This window comes from Sminthopsis crassicaudata, chromosome 4 (assembly GCF_048593235.1).
Source record: "Sminthopsis crassicaudata isolate SCR6 chromosome 4, ASM4859323v1, whole genome shotgun sequence".
Classification (NCBI taxonomy): domain Eukaryota; kingdom Metazoa; phylum Chordata; class Mammalia; order Dasyuromorphia; family Dasyuridae; genus Sminthopsis; species Sminthopsis crassicaudata.
Window position 1 is genome coordinate 31,566,002 of NC_133620.1, and position 19,139 is coordinate 31,585,140.

The 19,139-nt window shown below is 43.1% G+C and overlaps 2 protein-coding genes across 8 annotated transcripts in view; one reads left to right on the top strand and one right to left on the bottom strand.

Moving 5' to 3' along the window:
• RPAP2 (RNA polymerase II associated protein 2) overlaps nt 1–8,754 on the bottom strand; it is a 72,407-nt gene extending 63,653 nt beyond the window's left edge. The window contains exons 1-6 of one of the 2 annotated variants that reach the window (XM_074266244.1): nt 8,445–8,722; nt 6,029–6,074; nt 1,119–1,240; nt 791–905; nt 485–583; nt 215–280 (exon numbers count right to left, since the gene is read on the bottom strand). In XM_074266244.1, the coding sequence (XP_074122345.1) occupies nt 215–280; nt 485–583; nt 791–799 (174 nt within the window). In that variant the 5' untranslated portion in view covers nt 800–905; nt 1,119–1,240; nt 6,029–6,074; nt 8,445–8,722. Of the gene's footprint in view, nt 1–214; nt 281–484; nt 584–790; nt 906–1,118; nt 1,241–6,028; nt 6,075–8,444 lie in introns of both variants that reach the window. The other variant, XM_074266243.1, reaches the window with a different exon arrangement.
• A 75-nt stretch (nt 8,755–8,829) lies between these two features.
• The window catches only part of GLMN (glomulin, FKBP associated protein), a 42,924-nt gene continuing 32,614 nt past the window's right edge, over nt 8,830–19,139 (top strand). For 2 of the 6 annotated variants that reach the window (XR_012481899.1, XM_074266239.1), the window contains exons 1-4: nt 8,830–9,208; nt 11,095–11,177; nt 11,553–11,678; nt 17,334–17,453. Coding sequence is in view for 5 of the 6 variants with exons in the window: in XM_074266239.1 (XP_074122340.1) it covers nt 11,139–11,177; nt 11,553–11,678; nt 17,334–17,453 (285 nt within the window). In the remaining variant the exon portion in view is untranslated. Of the gene's footprint in view, nt 10,080–10,770; nt 10,794–11,094; nt 11,178–11,552; nt 11,679–17,333; nt 17,454–19,139 lie in introns of those variants that run through there. The other 4 variants (XM_074266238.1, XM_074266240.1, XM_074266241.1 and 1 more) reach the window with 4 other exon arrangements.

Genomic DNA, 19,139 nt, shown 5'->3' on the forward strand with positions numbered 1-19,139 from the left:
ATGATTTTTTTTCAAAAAAATTTTAAAGTGATTTGATATAAAATTTTAAAAATTATAATTTTTAAAACAATGGGATTTTTTTGTTTTCTGCTTTCCCCTTTCTTAAGTACAAGTTAAAGTGTTCACATTCAAAATTCCAAATTTATACTCATATATGAATTGATCTTTAAAACCAAGTTCTTTAGAGCTCTTAAAATTTGTCCTTAAAGCTTACCTTTCTTTCAGTTATATCATAAACTTTATTTGTTTTGGTAGAAATCCTGTATTTCTGTTTTGGTACCTAAAAATAGAACAGAGTTTTACCAAGGAGACCAGAATGAGAAATTCAAAAAAGAGACATGTCTCTTTTATCACTAGCTGAATCCCCCATCTACACAGAATTGACTAAGCTATAGTACCCCTTAACTCACTTCAACTATCTTGTTAGTTACAAAAGCAAAAGCCATAATGTAGTCGGCACCTCTCTTAACCAAAAATGACTTACATTTCCTAGCTGGTTGTGACATAAAGGGTAACCACAGAGATGGATGATGAAGCGTTCTTCCACGATATCCTTGTAATGTTCAGATGTAATGTGCTTCCCCTATAGGGAAAAAGGGAACATGGAGGCTTTACCAGGATCAGACTAAGAATATACTCATGGACTTCCTAACAACTTGCAAAAATAGATATAAAACAAACTTTTTCTTGCACAGAAATCTATAATTTCCCTAACCTCTCTCCCTATATGTCTGCCAAGTTCTCTTTAAGACAACAGTAAACAGCTCATCACAAACTCCAAAACACTTACAGATTCCATAAGGAATTCCTCTGTAATATCTTCTTCCAAAAGTTGTTCTACAATATGCAAGGCTTTTCTCTCATATTCAATTTTCTTTCTTATAGCTGCCTCCAGTTCAGCTTTTCTATAATGTTTTAAAAAAAAAAAAGTGTTACTTATATAATCATCATTACCACCCATTATTTTCTCATTAATTAGATCAGCAATAGATCTGTTTTGCCAAAAATTAATCCCATTTTGCCATAAAAAAGACATCTTCCATTTAAAAAAGTAAATATAAACCTATGGGAACATTCAATTAGTGGCCTGTACAGGAAGACTGAGTTGCAGCACACACCAAAAGAGGAAACAGGTAAGAGGCAGAGTTTTGTAGATCAGAGGGCTGAGTCTCTTCTTATCCTCCCCAATGTCTCAGAGTATGAAGGCTTTTCAGCTTAGAGGGAGCCAGACCTGAAAACACTAGAAAGAGAAGCTCTTGTCTGTAAAACAAACCCTTATTTGTGGGAAGTTGCAAAAATGTGAAGCAATTTGGGGAGAAGGTGGAAGAATTAGGCAGGGGAGCATCCTGAAGAGCCAGTGCTTGGGCTAAGCATTAAAGCAAAGGGCTGGAAGGAAGGAGAATGTGTCCAGGGCTCTGAGGCAGGAGAGACCGAGGTCCAGCAAGAATGGCAGGGTGGCTGAATTGAGAGGACATAAAGACTCTTCCCTTGGGCTTACTGGGCCTCAGTCTCCTTCCATCCCTCCTCCTAGAAGCCATTAAATCATAGCCTCTTCTCCATTTAATAAACTGTTGCCATACAAGCAGTGTTTCCCAAAGTGTGGTACGCATACCCATGGGGAGAGTTTGGTGGGGGTATGCCTTGCACTTGAGTTTAGTGGGGATATACACTGTACTGGGGATATACACCGTGCTTAGCTGAGCCTAATTCTACATTCTCATGAGTCGAGTCAAGACAATCTTGTGAGGCTTAAGATGGTCTGGTGTGACACAGCGTGAATATATTGTACTTTATTAGAGACAACTTACTTCGTTAATAGTTCGTGGCTTCTTTATGCACCTGTGTATTTTTAGCTTTTGTGTGATTTTTCTTATAGGAAAGGTTAGGTGCTTTAGTAAGTCCCACTGATTTTGATTATTTTTATATAGAAGGATGAAATTGTTTGTGTTGAGATAACAGATCATAATTTGGTTCCCTGGTTGTGAATTTTAATCTGAGATGCAGCTCCACATCCAATAGTCTGTTCCTTTTTTTCGACAATGTCTACAAATGCTGAAAAAGCAACGTCACATAAATATGAAGTTGGAAAAGGCAAGATGTATTTCAGAACTTTTTCTGTTAAAACAGGATATATGTTGCATTTGTAACCAGTATAATGTTAAAGTACACTCCTTATGTTTATTTTTCAAGAATCCGTCTGAAGCCAATTCCAACAATTGCTCTTCTGCATGCAACAAACCTTTTGGCATGGATTTTATTTTATTATGAATAATTTTATTTTTCGTTTATTATTATTTTATGTATGTACCAAAAAAAAGAAAAATAAATATATTTTGATTGTTATTAAAATACACCCTTTTTTTTTTGAAGAGGGGTACTCAGGGTTATGAAAATTATAGAAGGGGTACACATATGTCAAAAGTTTGGGAAACACTGCCATACAGCTTTCCATCTTATCACCTGATTGAGAATCTCTATTTCATGGTCTTTCTCAGTTCTGTGTCTAGAACCCTCTGCAGTATTTGACACAGCTGACCATCCCTAATACATGTACAGTGTCTCCTTCCTAAATCTGCAGCACAATACTGAATCCCAGTTCTCCTGGGAAGTTCGGTGTCACAGTGGACATGGAATTAAACCTGGAGTCAGGATGAGCTGACTTCAAATCCAGCTTCAGACACTTACTGATGGTGGGACCTCAGGCAAGTCTCTGCCTGTTAATTTTTTTTTAATTTAAATTTTTTGAAGGGTTTTAAAAGCCATTTGTTTCTAGTTCTTTGTTGCAATAAAAAGAAGTATGTTGAATATTTCTATACTTGAGTCTTTTCCTTCATTCTTTTTAAAAATTTAATTTATTTAATAGTCCCCCCCATTACACTGAAAACTAACTTTTTTACACTTGTTTTTAAGATTTTTGAGTTCTAGGTTTTCTTCCTTATCCATTCCCACAATTAAGAAACCACATGTGAAATTATACAAAACATTTCCATAAAAGTCAAGTTTTGAAACATAAATCTCCCACACCTTCAAGAAAAATTAAAAATAGAGAGAGAAATAAAGAATGCTTCAATCTATATTCAGACACAATCAGTTCCTTCTCTGGGTATAGACATGATTTTTCATCATAAGTCCAGAGTACTTGTGGATGATTATTGAGAATAACAAATTCACTTACAGTTGGTCATCTCAGAACATTGTTAGTACTTTGTATACAGTATATTTCACTTTGTTCATGGAGGACTTTCCAGGTTATTTTTTTTTTCTGAAAGCATCCTGCTCATCATTTCCCAAAGAAAAATAATATTCCATCAAAGAAACTTGCTTTGAATTTTTTTTTTTTTTTTTTTTTTTACAAATTACTATATTTCCCCCATTTATTCTCTCTTCTTTTACCCTGCCCCTCAAGTGTTTTGCTACTGACCGGTCCCTTTCCCAATATGTCCTCTCTTTTTTCACCCTCCTCCCCTTCCCATATCTTATTCCTCCCTATTTTCTTGCAATAAAATAAATATCTATACTCCTATTATTTATGTTATTTTCTATTTGAGCCAATTCCGATGAAAATAAGATTAACTTACTCTCCTTCTTCCCTTCCACTGTAAAAGTCTTTTCTTGCCTCTTTTTTATGGCACATAATTTGCATCATATTTTACTTCTCCCTTTCCCTCTCTAACCCCTTAATTTCATAATTTCTTTTTCCTGAGGCTGGGGTTAAGTGACTTGCCCAGGGTCACACAGCTAGGAAGTGTTAAGCATCTGAGACCAGATTTGAACTTGGGTCCTCCTGAATTCAAGGCCCTGGAATATAATACTCTAAGCCATCTGGTCCTTTAATGTAGCTGCTAAAATTTGTGTTATCCTAACTGTGGCTCCGCTATACTTGAATTATTTCTTTCTGGATGATTGCAATATTTTCTCCTTGACCTGAGAGTTTCAGAATTTGGCTATAAAATTCCTGGAGTTTTTATTTTGGGATCTCTTAGAAGATCCCGAGGAGGTGATCTGTGATTTCTTTCAATTTCTACTTTACCCTTTGGTTCCAGAATGTCAGGACAGTATTCCTTGATAATTTCTTGATGTCTAGCCTCTTTTTTCAATCATGACTTTCAGGTAGACCAATAATTTTTAAATTATCTTTCCTGGATCTATTTTCCAGGTCAGTTGTTTTTCCAATGAGATATTCTACTTTTTTTTCCCCCTTTTTTTTTGGTTTTGCTTTTATTATATTTTGATTTCTCATAAAGTCATTAGCTTTCATTAGCTAAATTCTATTTTCTAAGGAATTATTTTCTTCAGTGAGTTTTTGTACCTTTTTTCCCAATTAGGCAATTTTGCTTTTTAGGGCATTCTTCTCATTAGCGTTTTGTATTTCCTTTTGCACCTCTCTCAATTCTTTCCCTAATTTTCCCTCTATCTCTCTTACTTAATTTTCAAAGTCCCTTTTGAGTTCTTCCATCGTTTGATCCAATTCTTATTTTTCTTGGAGGCTTTGGATGTAGGACTTTGTTATCTTTTGAGTGTGTGTTTTGATCCTCCTTGTCACAATAACTTTCAATGGTCAGAATGTTGTCTGCTCATTTTCCTAGCCTATTATTCAGTTTTTATCTCTTTTAAAGTAGAGCTCTGTTTCCAGGGTGGAAGGTGCATTGCCCCAAGCTTCAGGGGTTTTGTACAGCTGTTTTCAGACATCCTTTTAGGACTGACCTTGGAGCTGTTAGGTGTGTCTCTGCCCCACTGTAGCAGTAAGATCTAGTGTGCTGGCCCCTGGGACTACACACCAGACTTCCATCTTGTTGCCACAGACCCTCTCCATTGACCTTCCAAGTCCTCCCTGGGATTCCCAGGCTGAGAGGTCCAGAAGCCTCCCACACTGCTGCTGACACAGAGACTTGCCTCTCTGATGCTGGGGTCCCGCCCAGAACTGGGCTGGGCCAGCAGCCTGCGTTGGGATTGTGGGGCCAGGCTTTTACTCCGGTCCCACAGACCTTTTCTGCTGACCCTCCAGATCCTCTTTGGTGTCTCTGGACTGAGAGGTCTGGGAGCCAACAGGACTGCTGCTGATTTGGAGGTGGGGCCCGGCCAGGCTGGGGCTGTGCAGGGCTCCCTGCAGTGGGACCACACACTAGATTCCCATCCTGATATCATACACCTTTTCTGCTGAGTTTCTTAGTTTTCTGGGCTGGAAAATGTTCTGCTCCATCTTTTGGGTGTTCTGACACTCCAAAATTTGTTTCAAGTCATTATTTAAAGGAATTGGGGCAGTTTGGGAGAGAGAAAGTTCCGGCCTTTACTCCGCCATCTTGGCTCCAAACCCTCCCTCAGCCCCCTTAGTTTCTCTAACTATAAAATGGGGTAATAATAGCACCACCTCAAGGGAACCAATGAGCAAATATTTGCAAAGCGCACAGCCCAGTATCTGGCGCACAGAAGGTGCTAAAACAAGGCTTTCTGGCTTCCCGTTGCCTTTTCCTCCCTTCTTCCTTTTCCTCACTCTCCTTTGCTGGTTTATCACTTATGTTTTGCCACAGTAGTGTCTGTACTCCAAGCCTCTGTCCTGGTCCCCGCTTCCTTCCCTTCTTTTTGCTTCTCTCTTCTCCCCTTCTTCTCTACACAATCTACCAGCAATTTACTCTAGGCTGGCGGCTTGCAGAGCGGTACAACGACACCCTCGGGAGCCTCATTCTAATATTTCCTCCAATCAGAGGTCCCGCGGGCACCTTACCCTGGACAAACCCCTAAATCACTACTCTTCAGCTTTTTAAAATTTCCAGTAAGGATCCCCAGGGTCTCGCAAAGAGTGAGAACTTAAGTTGCTCAGATACTCAAGCAGGTGGCAGAGCTGGGCGATGGGTTTCAGAGACCGTCTTCACGTATGCAGAGAAAATAGCAACCTCGAAGCTTCTTTCAAACAACAACTTATTTCCTTAAACTCTCGTCACAATCACAACACAATTCAAATTTGATAATAATAGTATTAGCATAGCCTAGTGGAGGAAAAATAGACAAAGGATGCTAGTAATTGCCATACCTTTTAGAAGCTTCTTCATTTTTTGAAGCATTTGTTTCTTTACTACCTATGAAAAAAACACATCCAAGATAAAGGTCAAGAGGATGCCAACGACCCTGAGGCAGAACCCTGGCCAAATAAAGCAAATTAACTTTTCTTCCCTTCTTTCCCATCCATGTCCTTCACGGCCTATAATTTCATATTTCAGTTAAGGAACCAGTTTTTTTGGTAAACTATCAAAAGGAAACACGTTGGGTCAGAACTTGAAACAAGGTACTGAGTGGAACTGAGGAGACAGGGGTTAAATCTAGTTTGGCACTGATTTAATCCTACAACAAATAAGGGTTTCCTGGTGATGTAATGATTGGTGTGTGCTCGGTGCGGGCACATGAGGAGGAGCTCTCAGGGCCCGGGAGGACAGGCGCACTAGAAGCTCCAGGAGCTCGTCTCTTTGCAGAAGTGGCCCGGGCTTGTCTTACCCACCCCCCAGTCCCTCCCACATACACACCAAACCAAGGGCCAGCACAGGATAGGGGGAAGGGCCATTCTTCTCTATATTCTTATAGAGTATTGTCCAAGTTAGCCTCAAGGGCTCAATCGTCCCACCTCGGGGCACTGACTAGAGTTTCTGCCCCTTACACCCAAAGGTGTCGGCTGCAAATGTAATGGGAAGTTAATAAACAAGAGTCGAATTTAAGTGGATACAACCGGAAGTAATTACAGGACAAGACTAAGAGGATGGGAAAGCTTGGTTTGGAAGAGGTCAGATGTGCACACTTGGGGGAAGGAGATCAGAGGTGTAATCTACACGTGGATTCAAAACCAACTTCCCAAGTTGCAGCAGGGGGCTGCAGCGTGGCCTTGAAGAACCCTGAAGGATGTGGGGACCCCAAAACGGGGAGGGCGCCCTCGGAGAATCAGGACTGGGGACGTTCAGCTGGGAGAAGAGAGGGGCTTGGGCTAGGGGAGGAGGAATCGGCTTTTTCGGCCATAGGAGAGGGACCCCAAGAGAACACTTTGCAATTGAAAACTGCAGAAAGGCATTGCTTAGGCATTAACTAGGAAGTGCGGCCTAGTGCTCCGATATCCTACCCAGAGGAGGAACGGCTCTTTCCCAAGCTGCAGGTCTTCAACTCAGGGACAGCACGGCCGCGGGCCAGGGAGAAGGCCTTCAGCTGTGTCCGCAGCTGCCCCACCCGGCCTGGGCCGTCGCTCCCTTCCACTTAAGGCACAACTATCTTTGAAGGTCCAATTCAAGTTCTATCTCCTGGGGAAGCCTTTCTCCGCCGCGAGCGGGCCGGACTCAGACAAGGCCTTGCAGCAAATCACTTAACCGCTGCCCATCTTTGCTGCTCCGTAAAGCGGGACGAGAACAGAGCCCGGCGGCCCTCGTGTAACGAGGAATGAGTTACCATGGGTAGGCCTTGCCCCTGGAGCCCACAAGGAGCTTGGCTTCTCTGACCGAACTTTCCGGAGAAGGGCGGCCAGTCCCCGGACTGCCGGGTGACTCCGGGGCGCGCCGCATCCAGAGCTTTCGTTTCCCCCTCAATGTGGCCCCCCATCACAAGCTATCCAGATTCTCCATCACCATCCCGCCTCTTTTTCACTAAAAGCAGCACCGAAACAAGTCACCCACATGGACAGAAGCAGACAGGTGTGAAGCGTGGTCGGAGATCCCGGCTGGGGGGAACGACTGCTCTGCCCGCGCCCAGGCCAAAGGCAGCGGGCCAGCCCAAATCCCGAACAACATCGGGAGCCTCAGGCCCCTCAGAAGGGGGGGGGGCTGGGCCTCGGGCGCCAGGCAGGGTCAGGCCCCCCTCCCCTGGAGAGTGAAGGAGAGAGCTCCCGGGAGGAGAGAAGGGGCCCTCCCGCTTAGGAACTGCCCCCCCCCCAGGAGGCGGACCGAGCCCAGGAGGCTCTTCCAGAGACAGACCCAGGATCCCACTGCAGCCCCCCGCGGAAGGCAGGAGGCCGGCAGTGGGTCTGGACAGGGTGGCACTCCCAGGGACCGGCTTCCAAAGGGAAGGAGCCTCTAGAAGTGGGAGGGCCGCTGGGGGGGGGGCAGTGTTTTCTGGGGAGGGGGAGGTCAGCCGCTTCGGTTCCACAGGGAGGAGCGCTCCTCTTTCCAGAAGGCAGGTGTCCTCTCTGGAGCACTGCGGTGGGGGAGGACCCCCATTCTTCAGAGTGCAGACCTCTCTAAGGAGGGTCTTCACTCTCTAAGAGAGGTTGCTCTAAGGGGGTCGCCCATCCTTTACAAGAGTTCCTCTAAAAAGGTTCCCTTCTCTCAGGAGGGCTCATCCTCTAGGGGGGTTCCCCTCTCTAGGGGGGGTCCCCATCCTCTAAGGGGGTCCTCGTCTCCCAAGGATGGCCGCGCCCCTAGTGGCCCACGAAGGGGCAGGCCCCCCGCGGGACGGCGCCCGTGGGCCCCGGCTCTCACCTGCGCCTTTGCGAGCGGCTCGAGAGCTCCGGTTCCGGGAGCCGCCGCGGGGCCGGGGCTTCAGCTCGTCCTCCATGACGGCCGCAGCGGCGCCTCCCGCTCCTCCTCCTTTCAGAGCCGCCCCGGACTAGTGTCAGGGGCGGGGCCTTAGCTCGTCCGCCATGACGGCCCCGCCCCCGGTCCTCCTCCTCTTCTCAGAGCCGCCAGGGACGTGTTTTAGGGGCGGGGCTTAAGCTCATCCGCCATGACGGCCCCATCCCAGGCCCGCCCCAGACTCCTCCTCCTTCTCCCAGAGCCGCCTGGGACGCGCGTTTGGGGCGGGTATCGATCGTCATCAGTGACGTCATCACAGGCGCCTCTCCCAGCTCTCCCCACGTCGGGACCCGGGAGGTAAGGCAGGGGGCGGGGTCAGGGCGGGACCCAGCTCCACAACCACTGACTGTCTCGCCGCGGGCTCCACCTCCCCCCGTGCCGTGGGGCAGGATGGAGGCGGGGTCAGAGGCAGGGTCTCAGTTCGTCTTTCAGGACGACCACGCCGCCAATCCCGCCTTCATCCCCTCCTCCGATCTGCAGCCCGGAACGCCCTGAGTCCTTAGGTACAGCATGGGAAGAGGTCAGAGGCGGGACTTCAGCACTTCCGCCATTGGCTGCTCCACTTCCTCCTCGAGCGGTGTGGGGCGGGGCTAGGGCGGAGCCGGGGAGGAGCCTCGACGAGACCGGAGCTGGGGAGGAGGCCGACGCCGGACCGGATAGCGTTGGGTCAGGTAGGCGCAGGGGGGCGGCGGCGGCGGTCGGTGACTGGGGGAGCGCCGGGCAGGGCTTTGGTCTCCATCCCGCGGCCTGCTCCGGGCAGTCTCCAGACTCGGCCCAGCCTGCGTTCCGAGGGGGGACGGGGCGCACCCGGGGCACGCGGCTTTGAATGTCTGAGAGGGCGCAGAGGCGGGATTCGCGGGCACTTGCCAGCCGCGGGACCTCGGACAGGTCATTTCAAGCTCTGCTCCTCAGTTTTCCCCACCTGTAAGGAGGGTCACTCACGACGACCCGAGGTGCGGGACGCCCGCCCTTGGAGGACTAGGACCGGTTGGCCTTTTCTTCGGGTCTGGAACACAGTAGGCGCTTCGTTGCCAAGGGTCGAGGGTCTGACACACAGTAGGCGCTTCGTTGCTAGGGGATTGAAGGCCTAGCACACAGTAGGCGCTTCGGAGCCTAGGTCAGGTGATGATCACCCGACTTTGATGGGTTGACCGCTCTCATAAAAGATTTTTTTTTTTGGTAAAATCTCTATTCAATTTCCCCCCTCTCCGTCTCTTCGAGCCTCATTTCCTGTTCTGTAAACTGAGAGCTGTCCTCAATCTGCCCGGTGGTCCTGAGGCCAAAGGAAGGGGCCATAGGGAAGAGAAGAGAGATACGTTCCTGGGAGACCAGGACTAAATGCGTTTCTTGTCTAAGCTTCTCGGTGCCTGCACCTAGATCCTTAATCCCTCCATGAATGTTTGTGGATTGAGCGCTCCGAGGGCTGCTGGATGATGAGGGTGGCCTGGGGGGTTTCTGGGCTTCTTCCCGTCCGAGCCTCTGACCCTGGCAGTGACCCTGCCTGTGACACTAGAATAGTGGAATCTCCAATGGAACCTACAAGTATGGAACCCAAGAATGATACAGGAGCCCTTCCCCCCATCAGTCCCAAACCGGGCTACCCCGGGCCCCAATGAATGTGGCGGTCATGAAATTATGTTCGATTTATTTACCTCTATGTACTTTTAAATGTATTATACCTCTAAAATATGTTATACTGTATTTCAATATATTTTATATTATTACACCACACATAGGCTATCTATCCATAATATTACAGTATGTTTTGTTTAATATACTACTTTATAGATCAAGGATTGTGTAAAAATTTCTCAGGTGAAAACGGGACCATGAATGGAAAAAGCTTAAGAAACCCTGTATTAAGAAGCAGAGTGCTGAATTACGCTTGGGATTTCTTCGGGATTAGAGTGAGGAAACGGCTCAAAAAAAAATCCATATAAATATGTCGGCATAGAACCAGAAAGGAGGAGAGAGGTTCTTTTTTTAAAATATCAGCTCCTGTTTTTTTTTAATCATCTTGAATATTTACATAGACGGCTAAAGTTCTATGATGACTTTGCTAAACTCTTAAAATTATCTCTTGGATTCTTCGTGATGCAGAAGTGTAATTATGTATACTCTTCCTTAATGTAATAATAAAGTATCTGCATTTGTTAATTGCAGCATTTCTGGAGGCAGTGCCATTTCAGACGTAAGGCCAGAGGCTCCTGCACACTCCAGAGCGAGGCAGAACAGGAGTAAAATGTGATGGAGAAGGTGTAACAAAATGAAGACAAAGTACAATACGATAAAGAATGTTAATTTGTGGTTTTCCAGTGTGGCCTGGAAAGATCCCCAGTGTAGTCACAATCAATCCTGGAGTCCCATCTCCTGGATTCTCACTCCATCTCAGCTATGAGATCACTTAATCTTAAACAACTTCAGTTTCCTGACCTATAAAATGAAAATAAAAAGCCCACCTTACAAGTTGTTGTGACAGTCAAATAATTAATGCAAATAAGGAATGTTTAAACATTAAAGCAGACAATGTAAATAAGAACAATGACTTTATTTCTAGTGTGTCTCTACAGTAAAGCTGAAAGAAAAATCCAGAATTCGGGAATGGCTGTGGAGGAACTTCAGGCCATAATAAAAAGATGTGTAAGTCTTTTCCTTAGAACAAAAGCCACTCCCTTTCACACTGTAACTCATGTGTACAAGAGAACACTTTGTACAGGGCGATCCAGTTTCCTCTTGAGTAGTGTTGCTTTTCCCCCCACTCGAGAGTAGATGCAGTGGAGGTGGGAGTGGGTCAGTGGAGATACCAGACACCTTATTACTTCTCTAGCCTCCTGAATTTTAGTACATTGGATTCTGAGATAATTTATTTGGATACTATTTAAGAAAGTTATTCGTTTTGCCTGTGTTATTCGTGTAATGGGTGAAGGTCAAGACTAAAACAATCTAGTAATGATTTATTTCTATACACATGAAAATAAATGCTGACTTGCCTGATTTTGTTATTTTTTTCTAAAGCAAATCTTAGAAGAGGAGGACTTCAAAGAAGAAGATTTTGGTCTTTTTCAGTTAGCAGGCCAAAAGTGTTTAGAAGAAGGGTACATTGCTCAGGTATTAGACATTTTAGAAAATGAAAAGAACAAGGTAAGTTCAACTGTTAATGTGAAATTTTTTTATACTTTATTAGATAAAAGCAAATATCCTGGATAATGCAGCCCAAATGTCTAATTGAGCATTACATAGGTATTCTATTCTTAGTATACATCTAAATAGCTAATACCATGGAGGTACTTAGCTTAATAGCTTAAGTCTAATCTTCCAAGGTGATACACAAATTCACATCTTGATAAAGCAAGGTTGTAAATGGGGTTCAGCTGAATTATTTTTTTTTTTCATTTTGCCAAGTGGAACTCTTAGTAATGATTTTTGCTGTTTGCTTCATAAAAAATATAAAACTTAGTTAAGAGCAAGGGTTAATTCATACTTACGTTCTTTTTTCTTTTCTTTTTTTTTAAACTTGAGGATGGATACCATTTTTTGGTGTAAGTTCTTCAGAGTTGTTTTGGATCATTATGTTGCTGAGAATAGCAAAGTCATTCACAGCTGATCCTCCTGCAATGTTGCTGTTCCTTTGTACACAGTACATTTTACTTTGCATCAGCTCACAGAAGTCTTTTCCGGTTTTCTGAGCACATTCTGCCCATTTCTTATAGCACAATAGTGTTGTATCCTAATCACATACACAGTTCAGTCACACTACAATTAACAAACATCTCCTCAATTTCCAGTTCTTTGCTGTCAGAAAAAAGAATGCAATGTTCTTGAACAAACTTGAGGGCATTTAGGTAAAGACCTTGATTAATTTAAAGCCTAGGCTATATTTGTATAATTTTATTACATAAAATTATACCCTAGTTCCAATTTTCTGACTATAGAGACCCATCCAAACAAAAATTAATATTTCATTCTTTTATTCATATCAAGAACAATCACTTATGGAATAAAGAACATTGATTGTGGGGAAAAAAATTAAAAGTATAAGGCACAAATGTAACTGAAACAAGGGGGAGAGTAAGTGCAATGCTAGGAGAGAGTACAGTGCTCCAAGTAAAAATCGATGAATGATCTGAGGAGGGAGATTGGGGTAGAGGGTTTCAGAAAGTGTTTCTTGGAGGAGATGGTACTTGATTTGGACCTAGAGGCAGGGAAGGACTTTAACTGACTTTGAATGGTGGGAGGAAAAAAGTCTATTCTAGGTGCAGGAGGGATGTTAAAGGCAGAGTAGTAGGAAAAAAGTCTATTCTAGGTGCAGGAGGGATGTTAAAGGCAGAGTAGTAAAAGGTAGGTTGTAAATGAGATGAGAATTGGTATAATTCAGTACAAGAGTGTGCTTATGTAAAGGAGACTTTGATGTGTCTGATAGGGTAGGTTGAGGAGAATCTCAGACAAAAACAATATTAACAATTTATCTTTATAGTTGTCAATGGAAAGGTTTTTTTGAGTGATTGGTTGGCATCATCAGAATAGTTCATTAGGAAGATTACTAGGGCAGCAAAGGGAAGTTTGCATTGGAAGCAGAAAAACCAATTAGTAGACAATTAATAGTGTCCTGGATCCCTGTGACAGTTTAGAGCCATACCTGCTTGCAATAAAATACATAGAATTACAAAGGAAGCCAATTATACTTAATTATATTTTATTGAATACATTTATGTTGAAATACAATCAATTTTATTGAAAACAAAAAAAGGTTAAGAACTTCTGGTTAGTTGAAAACAGATGAGGACCTAAACTAGGGTGGTAAATGAGAATGGGAAGACAGTCATGCAAATGTAAGAGATGTGGTGGTAGAAATGAGGGAACATGCATCTGGGTAGGTATATCTTAGGGGAATGTTATGGGAGCCACCTGCTAGTGGCTGCTGGGGATCTCATTCTGGCCAGAAGATTCGATCCCTTTATGTGAGAAGATGATAGCCATAAAAGGCGACTGAGAGGCAGGTGCATTCTCTGACCTCCCTCCTCTTCCCTCTTGCTTCTGATTTATTTCATTCCCAATTCACAATCCACAAATGCCAGTAAAACCTGATTTGCAATTCCTTCCAATGTGTTATGATTCACAGCTGTAGGGGCTTTCACCCACTCAGCCCTTAATGGTGCAGCCCCTTTTAACTCTTTATAGGCTTTCTGGGATTCACACTTAGGCATGGTCCTTAACAAAGTAGAAGAGCCAGTGATGAAAGCTTGAATAATGAATAAATAATATTATATAATGAATAAAGACATCAGGGGAGGGATGGGATTTCTGGGAGGAAAAATGACAGGTTCGGTTTTGGGTATGTTGAGGTTAAGCTTCTGGTGGGACAGCCAGGTAGAGATAATGTTATTACATTACATTTTGTTATATTACATTATGTTATGTTATGTTCTATTACATTACATTATGTTCCATTAGAGTACATCATATGTTATATTATTAGTGCCTTCTGAGAGATCAAAAAGGATGAAGATGGGGAGGAGAATCCTTTAGCTGTAAAGAGGTCACTAGTCATTTTGGAGAAAACTGTTCCAGCATATCATTAGGAGTGACAATCAGATTGACCAAAGATAAAAAAGCATGACTAATGTGTGAGGGAATAGAGGCACCTGTTGTAGACTACTTTTTCCTAGAAGCTTGGTAACGATGAGGAAAATGGAAGCTGATAGCTTGAAGGGGGTGTTATGATCAATGAAGGATTTGGGTTTAGGATTTTTACTTCTTTAGGATAGTGAAGGCCCAAGTAGGTTTGTGGCTTAAAAGGAAGAGATTGAAAGATGGATGAGAAGGGGATGGTCGATGAAGCAGAATGTCAGAGGAGACTATGAGATCAAGTATATAGGTAGATAGAGTGTCTTGGCCAAGAGAAGAAATGTCTTTTCCTCTAACAGGGTAAGAAAAGAAGGCATATTGGGTAAGGCTTTGAAAAGAGGCAGAGCTTCAACTTCTGTACTGTCACTTCTAGAAGTAATTGTGTTCAAAAAAAATTCCCTAAGATCCTGGGGAAATGCTCTAGCTTAGTCCTTAGCCTTTCCCCCCAAATCTTTTCTGTTTTACTAATTGATATATCTGATCCCTCATGAATTATGGTGCCCTTTGACTTTCTGGACCCTAAGGATCAGAGTCTCTTCTTTTCTTAGTTCTTAGGTGAGACAAGGTTGGACTTAAAAAGCTCCAATAAGTTAAAGAAAATGAAAAAAACAAAATAAAACAGAACTACATTGTGAAGATCAATAGCTCATATACATAAATGTTTTCCATTTTTGTTGCTCTCTCAAATAATTTTTGTTCAGCTTAGTCTGCTCTTGTCAGGAATTGGGATCCTCACCTTATTTGATATAAGGGGACTTAGGCCCCTCTCCTTCTGAGGGATCCAGGCATAAAGGAGAGAATGAAAATATAGAGGGAAAGGAAAACATTTTGGGGAAGCCATGATGAGATCAAGAACACAGGTAGGGGAATTAATCTTGGAGCTGCCAGAAACAGAAGTGACAATGGATAGGAAGCAGAGATGGGGAATCTTAACTTTCCCAGTGAAGTGACTCGTCCACTGAGACCAAAGCCATAGGAATAGATGAAGGCTATAGAGTAGGATCCTCTGAGCCAAGGGTTTGGGGGCCTGAGCTAGAGGAGAATCAAAGAATGGAGATCAATAGTGAAGATCCCCCTGAGGTTAGAAAGGGTCTTTTTGCATCATTTCCTTCATTTGATCCTTGTATGGCTTGAAACTTGAGGCTTTTCTTTCACCATCCTTATTGCCCATCATGAGACTTCTCCAACTTTTCAGTGTCCTTACTAAAACATGATGCCCAGAATTGGCCACCATACACAGGTGTGTTCCAGCCATTGAAAAGGACAAAGGACTATCACTTTCTTGTTCTGGAATCTGTGCCCACCCAGGCCACTGCTGACTCCCATTGAGCTTGTAGTCCACTAAAGCCTCCCACTCTTTTTCAAACAATCTACCATCTTGTTCTTATGAAGGTGATTTTTTTTTTTTTATTCCAAGTAGAAAACTTTGTTTTTCCCTAGTGAAATTCATCTAATTTGATTTAACTTAATGTTCTAGCCTGCCAGAATCTTTTTAGATCCTAACTTTGTCATCCAGTCTATTAACTAACTTCTAGCTTTTTGTCTTCTACAAATTTGATGTGTGTCATGTGTTTTTTCCGAGTGATTAAAAACAATGAGCAATAGCCCAATTCCTGGAGTCTTCTCCTGGAGACCTCCCCAAGGTGACAGGGAACCAGTAATAACCCTCTCTTGGAAGCCCCTGATTTAGAATTCATCTGGTTATATTATAGACTGGTTTCACAAGAATAGAATGTGATCAAAAGCATTGCTTAAATCTGGATTAACCCTATCTTGAGCACTCCCCTGAGCCAACATAGTAGAAACTTTACAAAGAGAAATGAGGTTTTTGGCCTGACCTGGAGCCATGGTGGCGCTCCTCCTAAACAATCACCAACCATCTCTAGAATGATTCATATCAGAATTTCCCCAGGAATTAGAGCCAAGCTCACTGGTTTGTAGTGTGCAGATTTTATTCTCTTCCATTTTTTGAATATGTTATGTTTTATATGTATATGTGTGTGTGCCTGCACATATGTGTACATATATACATATGTTATATTTTATATATGTATATATATACATACATATATATTATAACAAATATGTAAAATAGGGGACTAGAATTCAGAAAAGGCAACAAGTGCTGCTTTCTTACAAAGACTGGCAATGATGCCTTATACGTACCTATTTGTCATTAGCTGATCTTCCTTGATCTCCACTTTTGCTCTGTGATTTCTACTGTTAAAATGTGAACAGGCAAGAAAAGAAACTTTAAGCAGCTCAGCCTTACCTCTGTCCTTCTCAGTGCTTCTTCCTTCCTTCCAGCTTCCTCTCAGAAGCTCAGTAAAAAGCTTTCTAGGGGTGGCTAGGTGGCGCAGTGGATAGGGCACCAGCCTTGAATTCGGGAGGACCCGAGTTCAAATCTGGTCTCAGATGCTTAACACTTCCTAGCTGTGTGACCCTGGGCAAGTCACTTAACCCCAGCCTCAGGGGGAAAAAAAAAAAAAAGCTTTCTAAACATCAGTCTTGTTTCTGTGATGATTCAGGGTGGACAAGTCTTCTTTGGGAGCAAAGTGCTTCCTCATATGTGCAATAGGCAAACATTTAAATCGGATGAAAAAGAGGCTTGGCAAAGAAAGGGAAAAAAAAATTTTCTTTATGAGTTTAATCTCTCTCTTATTTTCATAGCCTTGTTTGCTTATTTCAAAAGAAAAAAAAATTGCCATGTGCACAGCAGAACATGAGAGAGGATTCAAAATAGGAGATAATAAAATTTCCATTTCAAGAAAACCTATATATACTTTAAAAAAATTTTCTGCCCTTTCCTCTCCTCTCTAAATCAACATACATCCAAGTAGATATATTTTTATACCCACATACATACATTCATATATGTGCACATATATGTGTGTGTGTGTGTATATATATATATATGTGTAATATATATACATATATACACATACATACCTATAGATAGATATAATCATATGCAAGCAAAGAGTTTTAAACCCTATATTTTATAAGGAAAACCAAGGCCTTCAATGATGAAACAGCATGTCCAGAGAACTTTTTCTTATTTGTAATAATTTGAAGACAGTATTAAGAATAGCCATATTTGAAAAACATGCCAGGAGACTGTTGTAGCTAACAGATTTTTTGCCACATTATCTCTGGCAATATTTTTTTCAGGTTATCATCAAGAGTATGGGTTGGAATCTTGTTGGCCCAGTTGTTAGATGCTTTTTATGTCATAAAGAAGAAGTTGATAAAAGAGGAGAATGCTTGAAAATGCTTGATTTGCTGGTAAAGGTAAGGTACTGAATCTTTGTCTTTCTGTAATACTCAAATTGTTATTATTTGGTAGGAAATTTTGCCTATCAAAAGATTGTAAATAGCATGAATTTGGCCCTTTTTTGCTTGGTTTGGTTTTTTGAGCAAACTCCCTCTATTGTTGTGGGAGAATCCCAGAGTGGGAGGGAGGAGAGGAGCTTTTAGGTCAACGAATTATTTATTATTTTCTCAGTGAGAAAACTGGAGCCCAAGGTAGTGATGATCCAAAATCCCATGGCTACTTGGGGCCACATCCAAGACTACAATCAAAGCATCCTGACTCCCAAGACTTTCCTACTGTAATTGCTGACTTAGCAGGATTAAAAATAGGAGGGGAAATAGGAAGAACTTACCCAAAGGACCGGGATGAGGAGGAGAGATTATGCCATATGAATATTGGTTGAAGGAAATGGCAGAATTTATCTTGGAAAAGAACAAATGATTTATCAGCTTGCTTTGCTTGGTTTTGTTTTTTGGTCCAGATCTATGACTAGCACTGTGGTAGGTGCCTCCACATGTGGAAGCCCCTCTGCTAAAGCAGATCATCCGCTCTTCACCTTCCAACCTCAGGGGGATTGTCTGGGAACTGGGAGTAGTTGGGCAAGACTGGAAACTGGCTTCTTGACTTCAGATCATCCTCGATTCTGCAATCCCTCAGTGCCTCTTGGGCTGTTTGTGTGTCTTAGGGAAGAGGAGCCTTCATTGTTCTGCTCAACTCAAGACCTAGAATTGTGCAAAAGTTTTAGGGAGTCAAAATTCCAGCATTCCAGAATTGGAATGGGCCTTCTCATCCCAGAATGGAGCAGGGAGTTCTTCATCATTGGAGGACTTCAGGGGAAGCAGACCGATGCTTTTGGTGTTTTAGGTGGGATTCCCTACATGGAAAGTGGTAAAACTCAGGGATCTCTGAGGTTATTTTTTTAGGAAAAATAGGAAGCAAACACAGGTCAGGATAGAGTTGGGAGCTAATGGAGGGGAGGAGGGCTTCGGTGTTCTTTTGGAAAGGTTGAGAGAGCTCTAAGAGATTAGCAGGACAGGTTCTCTGTAAAAGCCTATTAAGGTAATGCAGGAACGACCTGGGAAAGGCCTTTGGGAGGACAGGAAGCCAGTTACATGGCCAGGGGAAGGAAAGGACTGTTGCTCCTCATTAGCCGTCAGAGTACCCTTGTGCCACAAGGTTAAGGCAGGCACAAGGGAAGGCTAAGCAGAAAAGTAGAGTTTTTGCTGGTAAGAAAATATCATATGGGAGAGAAGTCCACGTTTGTATGTGCTTGGGGCTGAGCCCCCTGACAGTGCTGGGAATCCTGGCATTCAGGAAATCTGGGGAGGGGGAGTTTGAGAGAAGGCTCCTGTCTGGAGATCAGCCCCCTCCTCTCTACCCTTCTCCATCTTAGAGGGTCTGTCTGTGCGGTAAAGAGCCCCTTTTCTTTTTCTTTGCCCTGGATGACTTGGGAACTCTCACTGGGCCCTGCTTAAAAAATGCAGCCTTGCTCAAATAGAGATTTTATGTAACAACAGTTGCTGCTGAGGAGCCACAGGTGAGTCCAGAGGGGAGAGTTCTAGATGTAGTCAGGAAGACCTGAGTTCAAGTCCTGCCTCAGATACTTACTGTTGGTGTGATCCTGGACAAATCATTTAACTTCTCAACTCCATTTCCTCATTTGT